General features: G+C 38.7%; 1 protein-coding gene across 19 annotated transcripts in view; it reads right to left on the bottom strand.

Annotated features, from left to right (window-relative positions):
- Positions 1-17,099, bottom strand: part of SIPA1L1 (signal induced proliferation associated 1 like 1) — a 335,407-nt gene that overhangs the window by 114,720 nt on the left and 203,588 nt on the right. For all 19 annotated transcript variants that reach the window (XM_081047663.1, XM_081047664.1, XM_081047665.1 and 16 more), the window contains one exon: positions 3,231-3,361. In XM_081047663.1, the coding sequence (XP_080903789.1) occupies positions 3,231-3,361 (131 nt within the window). The remainder of the gene's footprint in view (positions 1-3,230; positions 3,362-17,099) is intronic.

The raw sequence follows: 17,099 nt of genomic DNA, 5'->3' as shown, positions 1-17,099 counted from the left end.
GGAAGCTACAAAGGCTGGAGGTATTTTCAGCTGAGAAACCAAGGCCAGAAATGCGAATCACTGCCAATCCTGTGCCACCAGAAGACAGCAGCCTACCTGAAGAAAGCCAAAGCAGGTGAGAAGGACTGGTTTTTATGCCTGAATCACTAGTATAACTGATATTTTTGTTCATGACTTCTAGAAGGAAGAGAATCCTCGTAAGTCCCCATGCACACCTCTACTTAAAAGCACGCACGTGCCCTTAAGATTTTGTTCACAAATTTTCATGCTTACAAATCTATGCAAGCTTGTGTTTTTAAAATTTATGTTGTGCAATGATTATTTCTACTGAAATGACAAAGGTCTCTTTGTGTTTGTGTTACCGTGAATGCTATTTACTGAAGCAACTGGAGTGGCCCTGTGGTGACCATGTTTTTCTCCATATATTAATATTTATGAACATGAGAAATTAATAGCATGAGAAGTCCCTGCAAAGGCATAAAAACTGAGTCTTACTTTAATATATATGGCTGTCCCCCAAAGCCCAGGAGCTGTAGACTGGAACCATCTAGAGTATTTCCATCAAAGGACTTCTGTTAGTTTATTTCTATGAAAAGCCTCATAAAGATATTATAATTAACCCACATTTAAGGATCATTTTTATTGGAAAGAAAAAAACTACACAAAAACTAGTGGCAGTTAAATAAACAGCAGAGACAGGAAGAAAGGAAGGAAGGAAGGAAGGAAGGAAACAGAGAGGGAGGGAAAGTACTATTTTAGGCATCAGGCACGTATGTAGTAATGAACTCAGATAAAAGTCTAACCCTCATTGGGTTTATATTCTTGTGGCAGAGACAGAAAATGAACAAAACAAGTACAATACTTGAGATAGTGTTAAAACAAAGCCTGGAATTAGATGTGAAATGGGGGCATGAGGGAGTAGTAATTTTAGATGCAGTGGCCCAGGAAGGCCCCTGGGATTTATGAAGGAAATGAGAGAGCTCTGGCCAAGAGGATGCCTGGGGAAGAATGCACCCCAGAGGAACAGGGCGCATCCAAGACCTGAGGCAGAGGAGGTGAGGTGGCCCAGAGAGAAAGGAGGCCAGTGTGGCCAGAAAGACTAAGGAGGGGGAGTGGGAGATGTGGTCGGTAGCAGGTCTGCATTACAGGATTTTCAATTGAGGAATGACAAGATCTGGATCACATTTCAAAAGGATCCCTGCTGGGCTAAAAGAATGCAGGGTTTAAGGGCAGAAGTACGAAGAACAGTTCTCCGGGAAAGATGATGGTGGCTTCACCCAGGCCCAGGCCATGGGATGGGAGAAGTGGCTGAATTCTAGATGTATTTTGAAGACAATGTAAACAAGTTTTGTTTATATTTGGGGCACAGGAGGGAGGAGATTTGGGGGGAGGGAGGGAGGAAAAGAGAGGAGTCAAGTGTGGCTTCAAGATTTCTGGCCTGAACAACTACAGTAACAGAGTTGTCACCAGCTAAACATTAATTTGAGCGTGAAAATTAGTGGTGATGGTGTTTTGAACCACGAACAACATGTGACTTAGATGTTTCAATCAAAGCCTAGGAAATGGACCCAAGAGATGGGTTAGCGGGAAAAGGACTGAAAGTACAAGATTAGAGAACCAGAGAGAAGTGCAGATTGAGCATTTTAGGCCCAGGGAGCAAGAGATGAAAGAGCAGAGGTGGGAAGGCAAGAGTCAGTGTAGTTTACCCACCACGGCACAGGGAGCATGTTAAGGTGGGACAGCAGTTATCTTGGAGAGAGAGGCTGGGACCAGACATGGCCTGCCTGCAAGGTGAGCGGAAAGGGACAACCGTGGAAACCAGTGACAGGATCTGAGAAAGAAAGTGCTAATTCAGAAAACATCAACCTCTGGCATGGAGGATGATAGGACAGTGGCAAGAGAGGAATTTCAATGGACTAAAAAACATAGAAAAGGAAGAATATGATAAGGGGCTTAAAACAGAGTGGCCCTGGGAGGAGAAAACAGATAACAACAGGAAGGACAAATACACTTGGGAGTAAAGGAAATGAGGCTCATAGAAATCTGGTGGGATCCGAGAAGCTAGGTAGAAACAACTAACTACCTGCATCCAACTTCAGAAACACAGTGTGTTCTCTGTGCTTGTCATTTTCAACAAAAGAATTTATACTGCTTAATGATTAGCTTTGGTGTGGAGAAAAAGTATACTAAAGCATGTTAGTTCTTTATGTCTCTCTGGCCCACTGTATGTAACACATTAGATTATTAAAGTTGTGTCTTTAAAAATCCTATTTTTAATTTCCCCAGAGTTCAAGTTTAGGAACAATGCCTAAGTGAGACCAACCCCTAAAACTCAATGGGGGAAATGAAGCCAAATGCCCTATTTAAACTAGTTTCAAAAAACCATTATTTTCCTGATGCCTCAAGGGGGTATTCGGCATTAATGTATAACAACAATCTGAAAGTGAATTTGGCGCCGCCATAAATGGATGACTGGCACAACTGTACATGTTTAGAAAGAAAACACAAGAACTTCATACTCCCAAACTTGTTCTTGAGTTTTTTTTAAAAATGCTGTGTTGGCTATTTTATTTTTCCTTTTCTTTTTTAACCTGAATTTTATTTTAAAATCAAAACTCATATATTATGTGTACTTGGAGTCTGAAAAAGATCCAAGAGCCTGTTTCAACCCACATCAGCTAGTCTCTGGTTCAAACAATCTATGTTGTAGGCCTCAGAGGATATGTCCAAGAGACAGTGAAGTGAAAGCAGAAAAATAAAAAGTCTCTTTTCCTCTTCTCGGGACAAGAAATGTCCAACGCAATAGTTTGGAATCTTGAGTTAAGTGCTGGGTGACCCTCTGTCGTATGGAAGTACCCTAGCTCCTCAAGCTGGCTGGATCCTTCGCGGTTGACGGAGCAGGATAGGCAAGTGTCCCACTGGGGGTTTTGAGGGCTCTGATTTTCTCGGGCTGCACTTAATGGACGTATCTTTCCCTGAATCTAAACTCCCATTCATCTATTGCATTTATCCAGCGCAAGATGGCAAGAAAGAATCCAGCTCTAACCATTGTGTCTACCCCTATTCACCACCAGAATGAATGAAAGGGGACTTTGTTTATTCTCCACACAAATGTGGAGACATTTGTAACCACGTGATACTGAATTTAATTGCTTTGCTACTGCTACTACTCTTTTTTTTTTTTCTCACTTCCATGAAGACTCACCTTTCTCATTTGCTTTCTCACTTACCTCACTAGTTCTAAATATTATTCGGTAGTTGTAAGGAGATCCATTTTCTTTCATTTCTTCTGGTTTTTCCCTTCGAATGCTCACAGCCACTGGACCAAGATTCTCATCAGCCCCAAAATAGTTCCAGTGTTCTTAGGTAAAATAAGACAAAACAAAATTAAAATGTGATGTTCTGCTTGATATTTTAGATCAGAAATTACTCTATATCAATAAAATGTAAACACATCAAACAAATATTAATATTCTTCAATGACTTACAAAAACAAGGACTTGGCTACACAGGTTTAGTATCAGAGGAGGTAACACTGAGGAGAGGTGGCCTGTTGAGTTGTTTTATTACTCTACAACTTACTACTCTACTATTTTTTCAAAAAACAAATGTGTATTTTCTTCTTATATCCTACCATTTAAATAGGCTACATTGTGTTATTTCTTGTCTAAGGGAAAGCTTGTGTCAAGGCTTTTTAGCTTTTCTTAATTAAAGAGAAAAAAAAAGAAAGGAAAAAAAAACCTAAGTCTACTGAGAACAGAGTTTAAGGAGACAGGGATTTCCCTCTGATGAAAAAAGGGGTTTTTTTGGATTGGAAAGAGGTGTGTGAATCACTGAGCAATATCTGCTCCTGGGGAGCCATCATAAGATGGAGCAGGGTCTCAGAGGAAAGAGCTTCGAAGTGCTCCAGGAAAGAGAAGCCGGACTCAGGGTGTGGACCTCACCAGTGGTTGTTCCCATGCAGTGAGCACAAAAGGCATCCCATCCCACAAAGCCATGGAACCTAAAGAGCATGTGTGGGCTGGGACAACAGGTCTCCCTCCTAGGTAACCAGCGGGGTCAGTTGACAACGATTCAGGAAACTCTCCTCAAGACCCCAAACCTTAGCATAACCTTGGGGGTTGGGGGAGAACTCTCCTTATGACTGGTGCTGAATTTACCTTCCTCCTGACAAGGAAGGTCAGGATCAAAATTAAATTAATTTACAGAAAATTTTAAAAAGTGATATTTACTGTGCGTCTTCTTTAAAAACAAATTAAAATTGTTGATGCATACGAGATGTTCACAGATGAGGAAGTCCATAAAATATTGAAATATATGAAAAGCTAAAATAGATACTTATTTTTCAAACCTCCCAAATACTATTTTACATTGTCCTATTTCATTTACATATGACATGACTAAATGACTGAATTGTGACATGGTACATTATTCTTATACAAAATGTATAAACGTTTGAAAACACATGTTATTCCCATATAAAATATATGAGTATTTGAAAATCCATGATGAAAATAAGAAATAGCAGCATAAAGTATCTAATCCATAGTTTTAAAAGTCAGGCAATGCATATGAAAATACTTTGCAAGTACTAAGGAATGACTATAAAAGATAATAATTAATACCGGGGGCTTTCTAAGATTATCATAATCCATGGAGATTCAAAAAAGAAAAACACATGGGAACACAGGCAACAAACATCTCATATACGGACACTTGAGAAACAACCCATAAATGTCACCAAATTCATGTACAAACACTCATGTACACCCTCCAAGCACAGGACGCGAGAATCACACTTAAGAGTTTATTTACTCTTACTTTGCACATAATTTTAATAAGTTTGGTTGTCTGGTCTTCAAGCCCACAGCTTTATTTCAGAGGTGAGATAATTCCAGGTGCTGACAAAGTCCAGAGTGTAAGGCTGGTACGGACTTGCATGCAGGCAGCAATGTGACAGAACAACTGACAACAAGGACAAAACAGAAAGGGAGGAGACAGAAATAGTATAAAAAAGCGGACACGAACTTAAAGAAAAACAAGACAGCAGTCTGGGGAGATTTACTGAAGGAGCACAGAACTTAACACACTTCGATAACTTCAGAGAATCTTTTAATACTGAAGCACAGAACAACAGCGATGAGTCGAAGACGAGCGTGAGTCACATTCATTACATTCTGTTCCTTGCGTCAAAGACTCAACCGAAACCTGACTCTCCAGAAACTCCTCGGTCACACCTGACACACGTCAGGAAGGGCAGGTGAGACTGCTGTCCTCTGCTGCTGGGGAAATTCACAAAGATATTGGACCACTGTCCACTAGTCATCAACAACCTCAACTGGTCCTCAGGCTGTCCCTGGTCAGCTCTTGCTCCCCTTCTCTAGAGCAGGTATTTCAAACATTCTCTGTTCTCCTTCAACCTCCCCCCATTGCTTTCTCCCATCTCAGCAAATGATAATGCTGTCTACATCACAGAAAAAATAAATCATTTCAGAGGCCAACGTCCTCATTTTGCATCATACATACAAACTTACCTGGATCCAGACTTTTGCTGCCTTTTCTTTGCAATCCAAAACCCAATCTCACCCTAAATTTTGGCCTCTACTCAGTCCACTTTCCAGGGACTCTGATGCCTCATCACCCTCTCTTCATCTTCTACTTCTCCCTCTCTACTGCTCATTTCTATCATCATTTAATCAAACTCAAGCCTCCTTCATCTTTAAATGCAACACCCTACCTCCTTATCACCCTTCAGGTTAACTCTGCTTTCTTTCCTTCCATTGGAAACTTCTTGAAAGAGCTGCCTAATTCCTCACCTTAAAATTACTATAGTCTGATTTCCATTGTACAATCACCAGTGTCAGCCTTAAAGTTTAAAACAAATAGATACGTTGTTGGTCCTTAACTTGCTCAAACTCTCCCTATCATCTGGCATACATGATTATCTCATTTTTGTTTTTTTCTAGAAACACTCTTCCTGGATTCTAAGGCACCACCCTCTCCTGATTTTCCTTCTACCACTCTGGCAGTTCATATTCAGTTTCCCTTCCTCTTCCCATCCTCAGTATTCCAAACACTCAAAACTTTAACTGCCATGTCAATATTGACAACTCTCAGAAGTCTACATGCGACTCCAGACTTCTCTAAGCCCTCGATCTCTAAGTCTACCTAACGGAACTCTGTTTGTTTGTCCCGTGGGCACCCGCAGAGAAGTGAACCTATCACCTTCCACTCAAACCTATCCAGTTTTCCCCGCAGTCCCAATTTCAGTGAGTGTTACCACATTCACCACAATTGTGCAAGCCAGAGCCATTGTCATTCCCTGCAAATTCTAATTCCTACATCTCTCTCAAATCTATCTACCCTTTCTCCATTCCACAGCCACAACTTCCCATTATCATTTGCCTGAATGTTTGTAAGTCTTCTGTCTGGTTTGCTTTTATCCAATTCATTTACACAGCAGCCAGATGATCCTTCTAAAATGCAACTCTGACCGTCACTGTAAGTTTAAAATCCTTTCCTGGTTTCCCAAAGGTCCTTAGATACTTTTCGTGGCTTCCCAAATGCCTGCACAACCTGTCACCAGCCTAGCACTTCCATTTCAGCTTAGACCTTCCCATCAGCCTTCTAAACTCTGAGAACCAACTATTCTGAACTTCTCAATTATTCAAACTCACCATGCCCTTTCTCACCTGAAAAACTCTACCTAGAATATTTGTCCCACAATTCTTCTTCATTTGACTTTATTTGACCTTCAGGTCTCATCTAAAATAGTACTTAGATATCCTCTAAAAGAGTGGTTGAATACTGGGGCAAAATGAAAGTGTTTACTTTGCATGTTAATACTAATTATTTAAAAACGTTAAGAATTCATAAAAACAAAAATTAGTGAAACCAAATATTGATATATTTCAAATACAAAAATATAGAAATGTCATAACACAAAAATGTAAAATTTTTAAGAAACAAATATTAAACACAATCATTTGTTTAAATTATCAGATAAAATAATAGTGTTATTTAAAAAAGAAACTAAACCTTACATAAAAATGAAAAAATGTTAAAAAGCAAAAATTTAAAGATCATTTAAACTTTTTTCATGTGTCATCATCAACACCCGACTATATTCTTGTGCAATTTTTTCCCAGCTGCTAAAGAAGTACATTTCTGAGTTGGGGGAATGTTGATGAGATAATTATAAAGTAACTTCTAACACTTTCTTCAGTCTCTATCATCAAACAAACCCATCTTTGGTTGGGTGACTCTGGGAAGATCGTTCCAAACTTATATGTATGTTTGTACAGAAACATCAATCTTTTTTATTAAAAAAGAGCTCTCGCTATTACTGCCAAGAAAGCATTTCCATTTGGTCTTCATCTATTTCAGTTTTATTGGTGTAGATAAAGATTCTGGTCTGGTTTCCTGTGTTAAATTCACTATTATCATGATCAAACTCTGCTTGTTCATAAAGTCTTTTGACTTGAGTAAAAATTACAATGAAAGCTTTGGATTTTTTTTTTGTTTGTTTGTTTTAATCCACTGTCCATTTTTCTGCTTCTGAAGATTATAGAGGGAAAAAAGCAACCCTTTTTACATAAACACTTTATTCAATTCAAAATCCTAAAGCAGTGTAATTCTCTAGTAGAAGAGTCTGGTTCAGCAGTGACCTTAAACTGAATTGCTTAGTACTTCAACTTTGATCTCAAGACAAATGACTCAGTTTTGTTTGTTTGTTTTGTTTTTTACTAAAATACCAGCCTTTTAGGGATACCTCAGTCTGGTCCTTCTGGCCACTCTTGGCTCTGCCTGTCCTTCAATTTCACTGAACTACAGTATCTTCCTCTGAGGACCACAGCCTTTGGGCAGCACCTCTTACTTGCTCCATGCTTCTGCCTTTTTAATTCTTCCCTACCATCCATCTACCTCCATCCTTTGCTAGTGGAGCTCGCCACCAACTGCAGAGAGCTGTTCCAGCCAGACCCACAATCAACTTTGACTTTGGTGGGGAGGAAGAGGAAGAAAAGCAACAAGGACAGGGGAGCTGCAGTTGATGAAAGGCCAGGAAAACTTTAAGGAGAGAATTCAGGATGATCAAAGTCAGAGGAAGTGAAGAGAAAGGGAACAGGGAATGGACACTCAAGTCGGGTGGGTAAATCTGCTTATGTATGAATTGAAAAACACATATTATACCACCAAAAATAACGATATTTTAGTGCCAACCTACAGGAATGCCAAAAAGCAACACTGCAATCACTACATTAGAATCGTATAATGCAGTGGAGTGAGGCACTTTGTCAAGCACTCTACTATTCACATCAACCATAAAAATATAAGAATTTCCTTCTTTTTTACAGATGTGGCAACTATGATTTAGAGAGACTAAGTCACTTCCCAGCCACAACTAGTAAATAGCAGTATCAGAATTCAAACACGTTATTTAACTACTGATAGCAAAGCTCATTTCTTAGCCATTATAAGATATACACTATCTTCCCAAGTTTCTAAAATTGTATTATGAATTTTTAAAAAGTTAAATAAAAGTAACTAGCCAGCTCACACATTAAGCTTTATTCCTTGATGAGCAATAGAGCCAAGGTTTCACTGTGTTTAAAGAGAGAGGTATTAATGTCTTACCATATATGGTTCATTTCCCCCACCTTCATTTTTCATGTTTAATACTAAACAAATGTTTACCCTGAAGTTTTCTTATTGGTTCTGGTTCTTGAGTTTTAACAAGAGTGGTACAAAGAGTGCCAATGAATAGTTCTGCCATCATTAGGACATTCCACATAAAGAGCTCTATTTCTGGTTGACATGTCCACAATAACAAAATTTCACATTCTTAGGGGAAACAGTAAATAGTTCAAAGCTACAGGTAAGTAGATCAAATACAGTCACATCGCCTGGTTATGAGCTACATATAAGCATGTGTGCAAAAAAAGGCAAAAAAAGTTAACCCTGGTATTTTCACAGTCAAGGAAGAAAGAAAAATAAAATAACAAGAGGCTTTAACCAGCAATTTTGGGATTGCTTGTAATGGTTTTCATGGTATCCGCCGATTCTGTATTAATATTTCAGTTGTACATTTCCCTAGGGATGTCAGCATAATCTGGACTGTGTACAACTATCAACAAAATTTTTACTTTTTTAAAACAATCTGTAAAGTTATAATTCACAGCTTAAAATATTTCTTTAGAATTGTTCATGTAGAATTTTAAACAGGGAAATAAACTGACAAACACAAGTCAAAGAAATAAAAAGCCAATTACTATCTCACACCTAACAAAATTAGCGACAACATTTCTGAAGCAAAAAATGGTCATTGGTAGAGCTGTAATACATTCATTCATACACTGCTGCTGGCACTGTGAATTGGTACCAACCATTTCAGAAACCTGTGTGTGTGTGTGTGTGTGTGTGTGTGTGTGTAATATAGCAATATATGTTAGAATCACAAAAATGTTCACATTCGAATCTTACTTACCCTGACTATGCAGAAGGAAAAATGAAATGTTTTCTAGAAAAGGCGTCTTAAACCACTATAGAAAGGGAGTACAAAAGATACTAGTACTAAGCAGAAAGACTTGGGCCTCATTATGTATCAACAGGTCAAAGAATGGAATAATTTACTAGCTGGGATTAAAATTATGTCACCATCTTTGATATTTTAAACCCTTATTTCTTAAAATAGTCTACTTGGTGGGCTACAGGTGTGCCACTGTCAGTGCAGACAACAACTTTGACCCTCAATATTCTCCGTCGGTCAATGTTTTCATTGATAGAGAATAAGGATGAAAGTAGGAGGACCACTCACTGTAGCTCATACTTCTGTAAGGTTGTTTATCTCTGCCTACTGGGTTCAAGTTGTTCAGATGTTTTTGGTTTGTTTTTTTCCCCATGCAACTTACTACATCTCAATATGACTAATAACTAAATCAGAAAGGACAGCTCCAAAAGTTAAGAGAAATGTTTTTTAAAAAAGCAGCAGGAGCATATTCTATTTCTAAAATGAAACACAGGTTTGCAAAAGTGGAGGTAACGAAAGTCCAACTGTTAAAGAATGGCTTTTTCTGAAGACTATACCTCTCAGATTCTCAGTCTCTAGCCCCCAAAAGGCTCATCTGAATTATAAGGATGGAGGTTCCATAAGAACTAAATAGCCTAAGACTTTGCACCATAATCAAAAACAGGTCAGAGCAATGGACGGGGACATTTACACAGGACGGGCTACCTGCCAGGATTCTGTCCTAAAGCACTCCACTAAGCTTCTTATGATTATTGTCGCATAAGAATAATTGCCCACATTTACAGTGCAGAGTACTCAAGTTCCAATTCTTCTTTCCATAGTAACTCTTAAAAGTGGGGTGGTCTATTTGCCAAAATTGTATGAAGTTGTGGGGCTTAAAACCACACGTAACTAAGTAGCCCCTAAGAGCTCCCTAACTTGCCAATAAAATGTAGGCTTTAACATGAAGTTATGTTGACATTAATAAATTATATCAAAATGATTACAGAAAAAAGTGCAAAGAAAATTCTGAAAATTTGAAACAAAGGGAAAATAAAGAGTAACAGAATGAAAGTGAGAGACTTTTTATTGGCCATTATCAATCTATGACAAATAGCCAATAATTATATTTTTAAAAATCCAATCTCACTACTGATTGAAGGGAAAAAATGTGTTTGATCTATAGTAAATGTTCAAAAATAAAACCTGTAAATATTCAAAGTAGGCAAGAAAATGTTAAACTACACAGTCTTTAACATATCAGCTGGACTTTTCTAGTCTAAGCTTCCTTAAGAGCAATTTGGCATAAAAATCAAGGTTCCTGTCAAGTTCACACCATTTTATTTGCAGGGTTCTACCTTACCGAAATAATTGGACATGTGGGGAAAAATTTACATAACAAGGCCATTCGTATAAGGCCAGAGGTTTTTAAACATGTCTATGGGTAGAAATTGGCAAAGAGGGCTCATCAATGAACTTCAATGAAAAAAACTATACTTATTTTCACTGATTTCTAAATGAAATGTAGCCATTTCCATCAGTATAAACATAGGCAACAAACTACAGTAATATTAGCCGTATGTGTGATTTTCAACAACTACAGAAATCATAGATATTTTCATATCACATTATAGTTGTGGCAGACATACCAAAATATCAATTATGGTCATCACTACTTTGAAATTATAGTACTCAGACCTGATGCTAGATCTTTTGTTTGCAATTATATTTTAATATGCTTGGCTTGCTTTGTACTTTTATTTAATGTATTTAGAAACACTATTCTAAGGAGAGTCCAGAGATTTCACCAAACTGAGAAAGGGGTTAAAAGAGGAAAAAGCTTGGAATATCTGATGTAAGCATTATTTATAATGACAAGAAACTGGAAAACCTGAATTTACAACAGTTGGAAAACTTTAAATAAATGATGGCATAGCCAAACTATGGAATCACAAAAAAAATATCTAAAATTGTATTCAATGATCCTTATTTTACTTAAAAAATGAATATGCATGTATTAAAAAAGATGAGACAAAAATAAAATCGCTAGTAATCACACGATATAGTCTTATTTTATGTAGTTGCTAATTTTTCTGCAATGAATATATATAACCTTATAATAATAAGATTTTTTTAAGTATAAAAAATATATTTGGTTTGCAAATGGCCAATGAGTATAAAGAATATTATAAAAGGCTGCATATTAATATAACTCTACTTTTAATGTTAGTTATACTAAATCAAATGCCAGCTTGGGGAGAAAAAGTATTTACCATCCAAATGAAAGAAATTATCATGAGACACCTGTCTCTAACTCAATTTCTTTATATTTAAAACACACTTTGCATCTCCTTCCCAGAGATAATGCAGCAAGATGTCTTCCTATGTAAAATGCTTTTGAAGAATTTGTAAGGAAGTCCCTCAGACACAGCCAGAAACCAGTCAAGGCACAAGTCTCTGTGCTCATGGAGGCAGGGACCATGCCGTGTGTCTCAAAAACTCACCACAGCCCCATTTTTGTTGACTGACTGTCCACATGAATTGTAGAGGTTGCTTCTGCTGTTGCTTTTACACCATCAAATGCTGCTACGCAGTTAGGAAGACCTCTCCTCTTACCTATCCCCCAACCCCTGAAGCTCAGAGAAATGGCTTCCTGTACAGGCAAGGGGGCTCCATTAGAAGAAGAAAGGAACAGCTACAATAAAACAAATCTTTTTTGAGCACCTAATTTTGGCGCTCAGGGTGAGGGGCCCCAGTAGTGTCTGAAGTTATAATATAATGAGGTATGCATTCAGAAAATAGGTGCCAGGTTTCAGTACATGCTACCAAGTATACTGAAATAACATATCTAAGGGGCCCTTATTTCCTTGAGACTGCAAAACAAAGAGCGTAGACATTCTTTGGAATATGGCAGCCTTCCAATAAGCATGGCAGTCCCTTTGATGCACACTGCCATTTTCATGAGGATGGTTCATGTGGTACCGTGTTTCCCCGAAAATAAGACCGAGTCCTATATTAAGGTTTGCTCCAAAAGACGCATTAGGGCTTATGTTCAGGGGATGTCATCCTGAAAAATCATGCTAGGGCTTATTTTTCGGTTAGGTCTTATTTTGGGGGGAACATGGTAGCTGCTGTTAATGACTGTACTGGAAGGATTTTGTTTTTTTACTTTTCATCTTGAATGCTTTTAGACTTACAGAAAAGTTGCAAAAATAGTACAAGGAGTTTCCATATATCCCTAACCCAGTCTCCCCCAATGTTATCATCTTCTGTAATTATATAGGTACAGTACAATCATCATTCATCAGAACCAGGAAATTAGTATTGATACAATCTCATTAACTAAAGAGCTTACTCAAACTGCACCAGTTTTCACCATTTCACTGTCTTTTAGGTTTTGAAACCCCATTCCAGATCCTGTGTTGCAGTTACCTGTTATATTTCTCCTGAGTCCCCTGCTGCCTATAACAGTTCTCCAGTCTTTACTTGTCTTTCATGACTTTGACGACTTGGAAGAGTATTTGTCACTCAGTTTGGGTTGTCTGGTGATTTCACACAGTTGGTTTGAGATTATGCATTTTGGGCAAGAGAACCACAGAAAGGATGGAACCTCAGCGCATCACTTCCCGGAGTTCACGATATGGATCTTGATTCACTTTGCAAGGTGGCATCTGTCAGGGACCTTCACCATAAAGATACATACTATCTTTCTCCTTGTAGTTTACAAATATCTTTGGGGAGCTACTTTGAGATTATGCAAATCCTGCTTCTGCTCCTGTTTCTCCTCAAACTGTCACTCACTGATTTTAGCACCCATCAGCTGTGTCTAGTAAAGTTTACAACAGGAAAAATCAGTCTCCATAGTGGTGTTTTTGGCTTATGGGGATCAATTGGTGGTCTCGGTTAATTTCCACAAAACCACCGTCACCACACAGACTTGTTTGTGGTCTCATTTCCTGAAGAGTGGAAAAGGAGCTGCAACATATTATTCAGTATCTGGCATATAACATAAGGTCATATACACAGAGGGCCCTCACTGCCTCTACATGATGCTATAAATCCAAGATACACTGGCTCCTCAACTCAGTAATTCACGTATTTCACATCAGGACCAAACGTGCATTCAATTGTGAAACATTTACTGAGCCTACTTAATCTGCGGTCCTTGCCTTCAAGGAGTACGCAGACTGGTTTAGGAACCAGGACTCGTCACGGAAAGCACTGTGCAAAAACAAAAAACGCAGGGTAACTTGGAGCAGTGGTGGGAGAATCTGCACCTTTGGAAAGGAGGGGGTGACACAGGCATTACAAGCTGGGGAGAGGCAGAAGCTTGTTAGGTGGAAAGAGAAGGGAGAATAGCCCAGTCTAATGCATGCACTGGGGCGAAAGAGGAAAGGCAGCTCCACGCAGGAGTGCAGTGGAGCACGATACAGCCCTCTCATCTCTGGCACCCATGTGGAGTTCCATTCTGCACCTGTTCATTGCCCTCCCACTTTACAAAGACACATTCCTGTTATGAGGTCTCACTCCTTTTCTGACGCTAGCCCTTGGCCCTCCGGTGTAAGGCGAGGCCAGCTGGGGAAAGAGACCCAGACACAGTGCTTCAGGGACACCTGCCACCTACACCAACTCTCCTCGGCCTTTGTTCATAAATGGGGTAAGATCATTGGACAACTAAGGAAAACCAACAGCATGAAAGGGAAAACCAAGAAAACAGGAAATACAATTCAGAAGATACAACTCATTCAAGGAAAAGACTTAAATAAAAAATTATAATAGCAATGCAGAAATGTGAGGCATACAAAATAAGGATAAGCTATTATGAAAAATAATTTCAGGAAACAAAAATAATCGGCTCCTGGGGAATAAAGCTACAGTTTCTGAAATGACAGTGAAAAGACTGGGTAATAGAATGTAGAGAGCTACGTATCAATCCCTTACCCAGAAGATAAAATATAGAACAAAAAATTTTTTAATTGAAATTATGAAAGAAAAGCATGGAAAATAAATCCAGAGGTTCCACCTTCCATCCAAATGGAGTTTTGGACAGAGAAAATTGTAGAAGATTTTTTTAAATAATTTTTTAAAATCAGGGGGGAAAAGGATGTTCAATGGCTTCTCATTTGTCTTCACAGCATGAGTGGCAGACTGTAAACCCCATGAAGACAGGTGTTTCTGCTTTTGTTCTCCTCCAGGCACTACAGCTGGCACAGAATAAATGCTTAATAAATATTTAATGAATGAAAGGCTCCAGCTGTAGCATCTTTGGATCTGCTACAGTTTCCAGCCCATCCACACTCCTCCTGAGCAGCCCCATCCAGGAACTGAGCATGAGCCAGGGAACAGGGAACAGGGAACAGGGCGGGGCCATCACTGCCCAACACAGACAGGGCTTGTAATGCTCACTCTTGGCTCCCCTGTGTTGGCTGAGTCTCCGTCAGATCTGCGTGACGGCCTGAGACTCCGCCGGCCCACTTTTGCTTCCCTTCCCCTGTCCTGCCTGGTGCCATATCTGCATCATGGACCGAAGGCTTTCCCTGCGAAACTCTGCTTTCTTCCCCTTTTTTTCTTGCACAGGCATTACCCCCAAGTCCCTAACAATCCATGTGAACACTCATACTGTCTCAACATCTGCTTCTCAGAGGACTCAACGGACACAACATAGTACTTGTTCCACGATTAAATCATACATTTGTTCTATGATTAGATTGTATTTGGCAAAGGCAAGAGGTTGGATTTTGAGTAGGGTGGACTAGAAGAGCTGGAGAGACTGAGACATCTATTGCTAGAATTGGAGCAAGAGGCAAAGAGAGCCTGAAGTTCTAGAACTGGGAATGGGACATAAAGAGCAGGAAGTCAGCAGCAATTAGAAGGGAGACTGAAAGGCCTTTCCAACTAATTGGAGGTTGGGAACAATGCAGAGAGAGGCATCAAAGAGGCTTCAGTGTTTCAAATCCCAGGGACTGATAATAATGGGGCATTTACAACAGCAGGAGGGATGAGATGAGGGAAGCCTATTTAAGAAGAAAAACGAAGTCAAAATCTGTGCACATGGTTTTGAGTTGCCCACTAAGAGAGCCATCCAGGTGGAAGGAGCTGACAGCCATGAGAAATGTAGCGAGAAATGAGGAGAAAGCTTGGGAATAGAGGTAGTTTATTTGGATATAATTGTATACTAATTATCTTTTCCAAAAAGAAATTTTTGAGGAATTTTTGATTAATTATAAAGGAAATATATAAATCATGCTAAGGAAATAGAAATAGGAAAATACAAGAGGAGAGGGGAAACAAATGTGTTAATAATAAAGGTTGTATATTAAGCATCAGGTTTGGGAGTTGAGGTAAACAGGAGATAGAGTTATAAAAAAAAAAAACAAAAACAAGCAAACAAATAAAACATACCTATCATATGATAGGCATTTGGTAGCTACCAGAAAACAATTCCTGGCACCAAATTCAAAAATGAATTTCTCACATGCAACTTTTTTAACAGGCTGCAGAAGAATGATATAATGGGAAATGTCTTCACCACAAGTTTTATTGCAAAAGCAAATTCTGTTTTTGTATGACTGGATCTTAAAACGATGCCCTTGAATAAAGTCAAGTGTTTAAACAAATGTGGCCGCCGGACAGTCTATCTTGATTTTAAAAATAAAGCATATGGAGGAGCAGGTGAGGCACATGCCCTTATAAGCAACTTCCCCAAATCTCTGCACTGAGATGGCTCAGGTAGTAGAAATCTGGAATGCCTTCGAGATAGATCAGAATTCAGACATTCAGTGTTGGGACTCAGGAGATCACAGTCAAGAAAGGAGAGGATGTTTGTCTTTAAAGGAGCAACCATGCAAATTTCCATACACAATGACCTCCTTGCTACCAGAAACCCTGAGCAGATAAAAAAAGACAGAAGCAAAGCATTGCTCGGTTCGTTTGTCAAGAAGTTATTTAGTACCCCAAATCTCCCTGAGAAGGACTACATAATGAGAGAGCTGCTTTCAAACAAATTTTACACAGTTTATGTGATCACAATAAAATGCAAAAGACAAGGACATTAAAACAATAAATTATACAAACACAAAACCTTTCCCTATCACTTTGGCAGAGATTAAACGTGAAGTTCAAGAGCACAGAGCCCAACATGGTTCAGTGAAACAGACCTGTTGACTCGAGTTTATCACTTACTTGAAATATAAGACCGTCTACATCAAAAAAACTAAACATAGAAATTATCCTTAAAGAACTCTGAATTACAAGGCATTCCACACTACTTTCCTCATGTCTAATGTTGCTATACTCACAGAAGGATTTTTTTAAAAAATAAGCAATATTTTTACAAATAAGCTTAGCTGCATGGTGTCCCCTGACGTCCCATAATATATGTACCATACAGTGCCCCACCAAAATATAATACGTAGTTACTTAATGATGCTCATTTAACAAACTGGAACTTGAAGCATAGTTCCTGACAGCAAAATGGAGAATACATCCGAGTGCTAAAGCTGTCACCCCAAGTACGAATGAAGTGTATATATTCTAAAGAAAAGATGTTAAAAATGGCCAATTACAAGAGGATGAGGGGTAAATAAAGAAAACT

Source organism: Rhinolophus hipposideros (assembly GCF_964194185.1).
Source record: "Rhinolophus hipposideros genome assembly, chromosome: 5".
In the NCBI taxonomy this organism is placed as follows: Eukaryota; Metazoa; Chordata; class Mammalia; order Chiroptera; family Rhinolophidae; genus Rhinolophus; species Rhinolophus hipposideros.
This window is presented reverse-complemented; position numbering and strand designations above follow the sequence as displayed.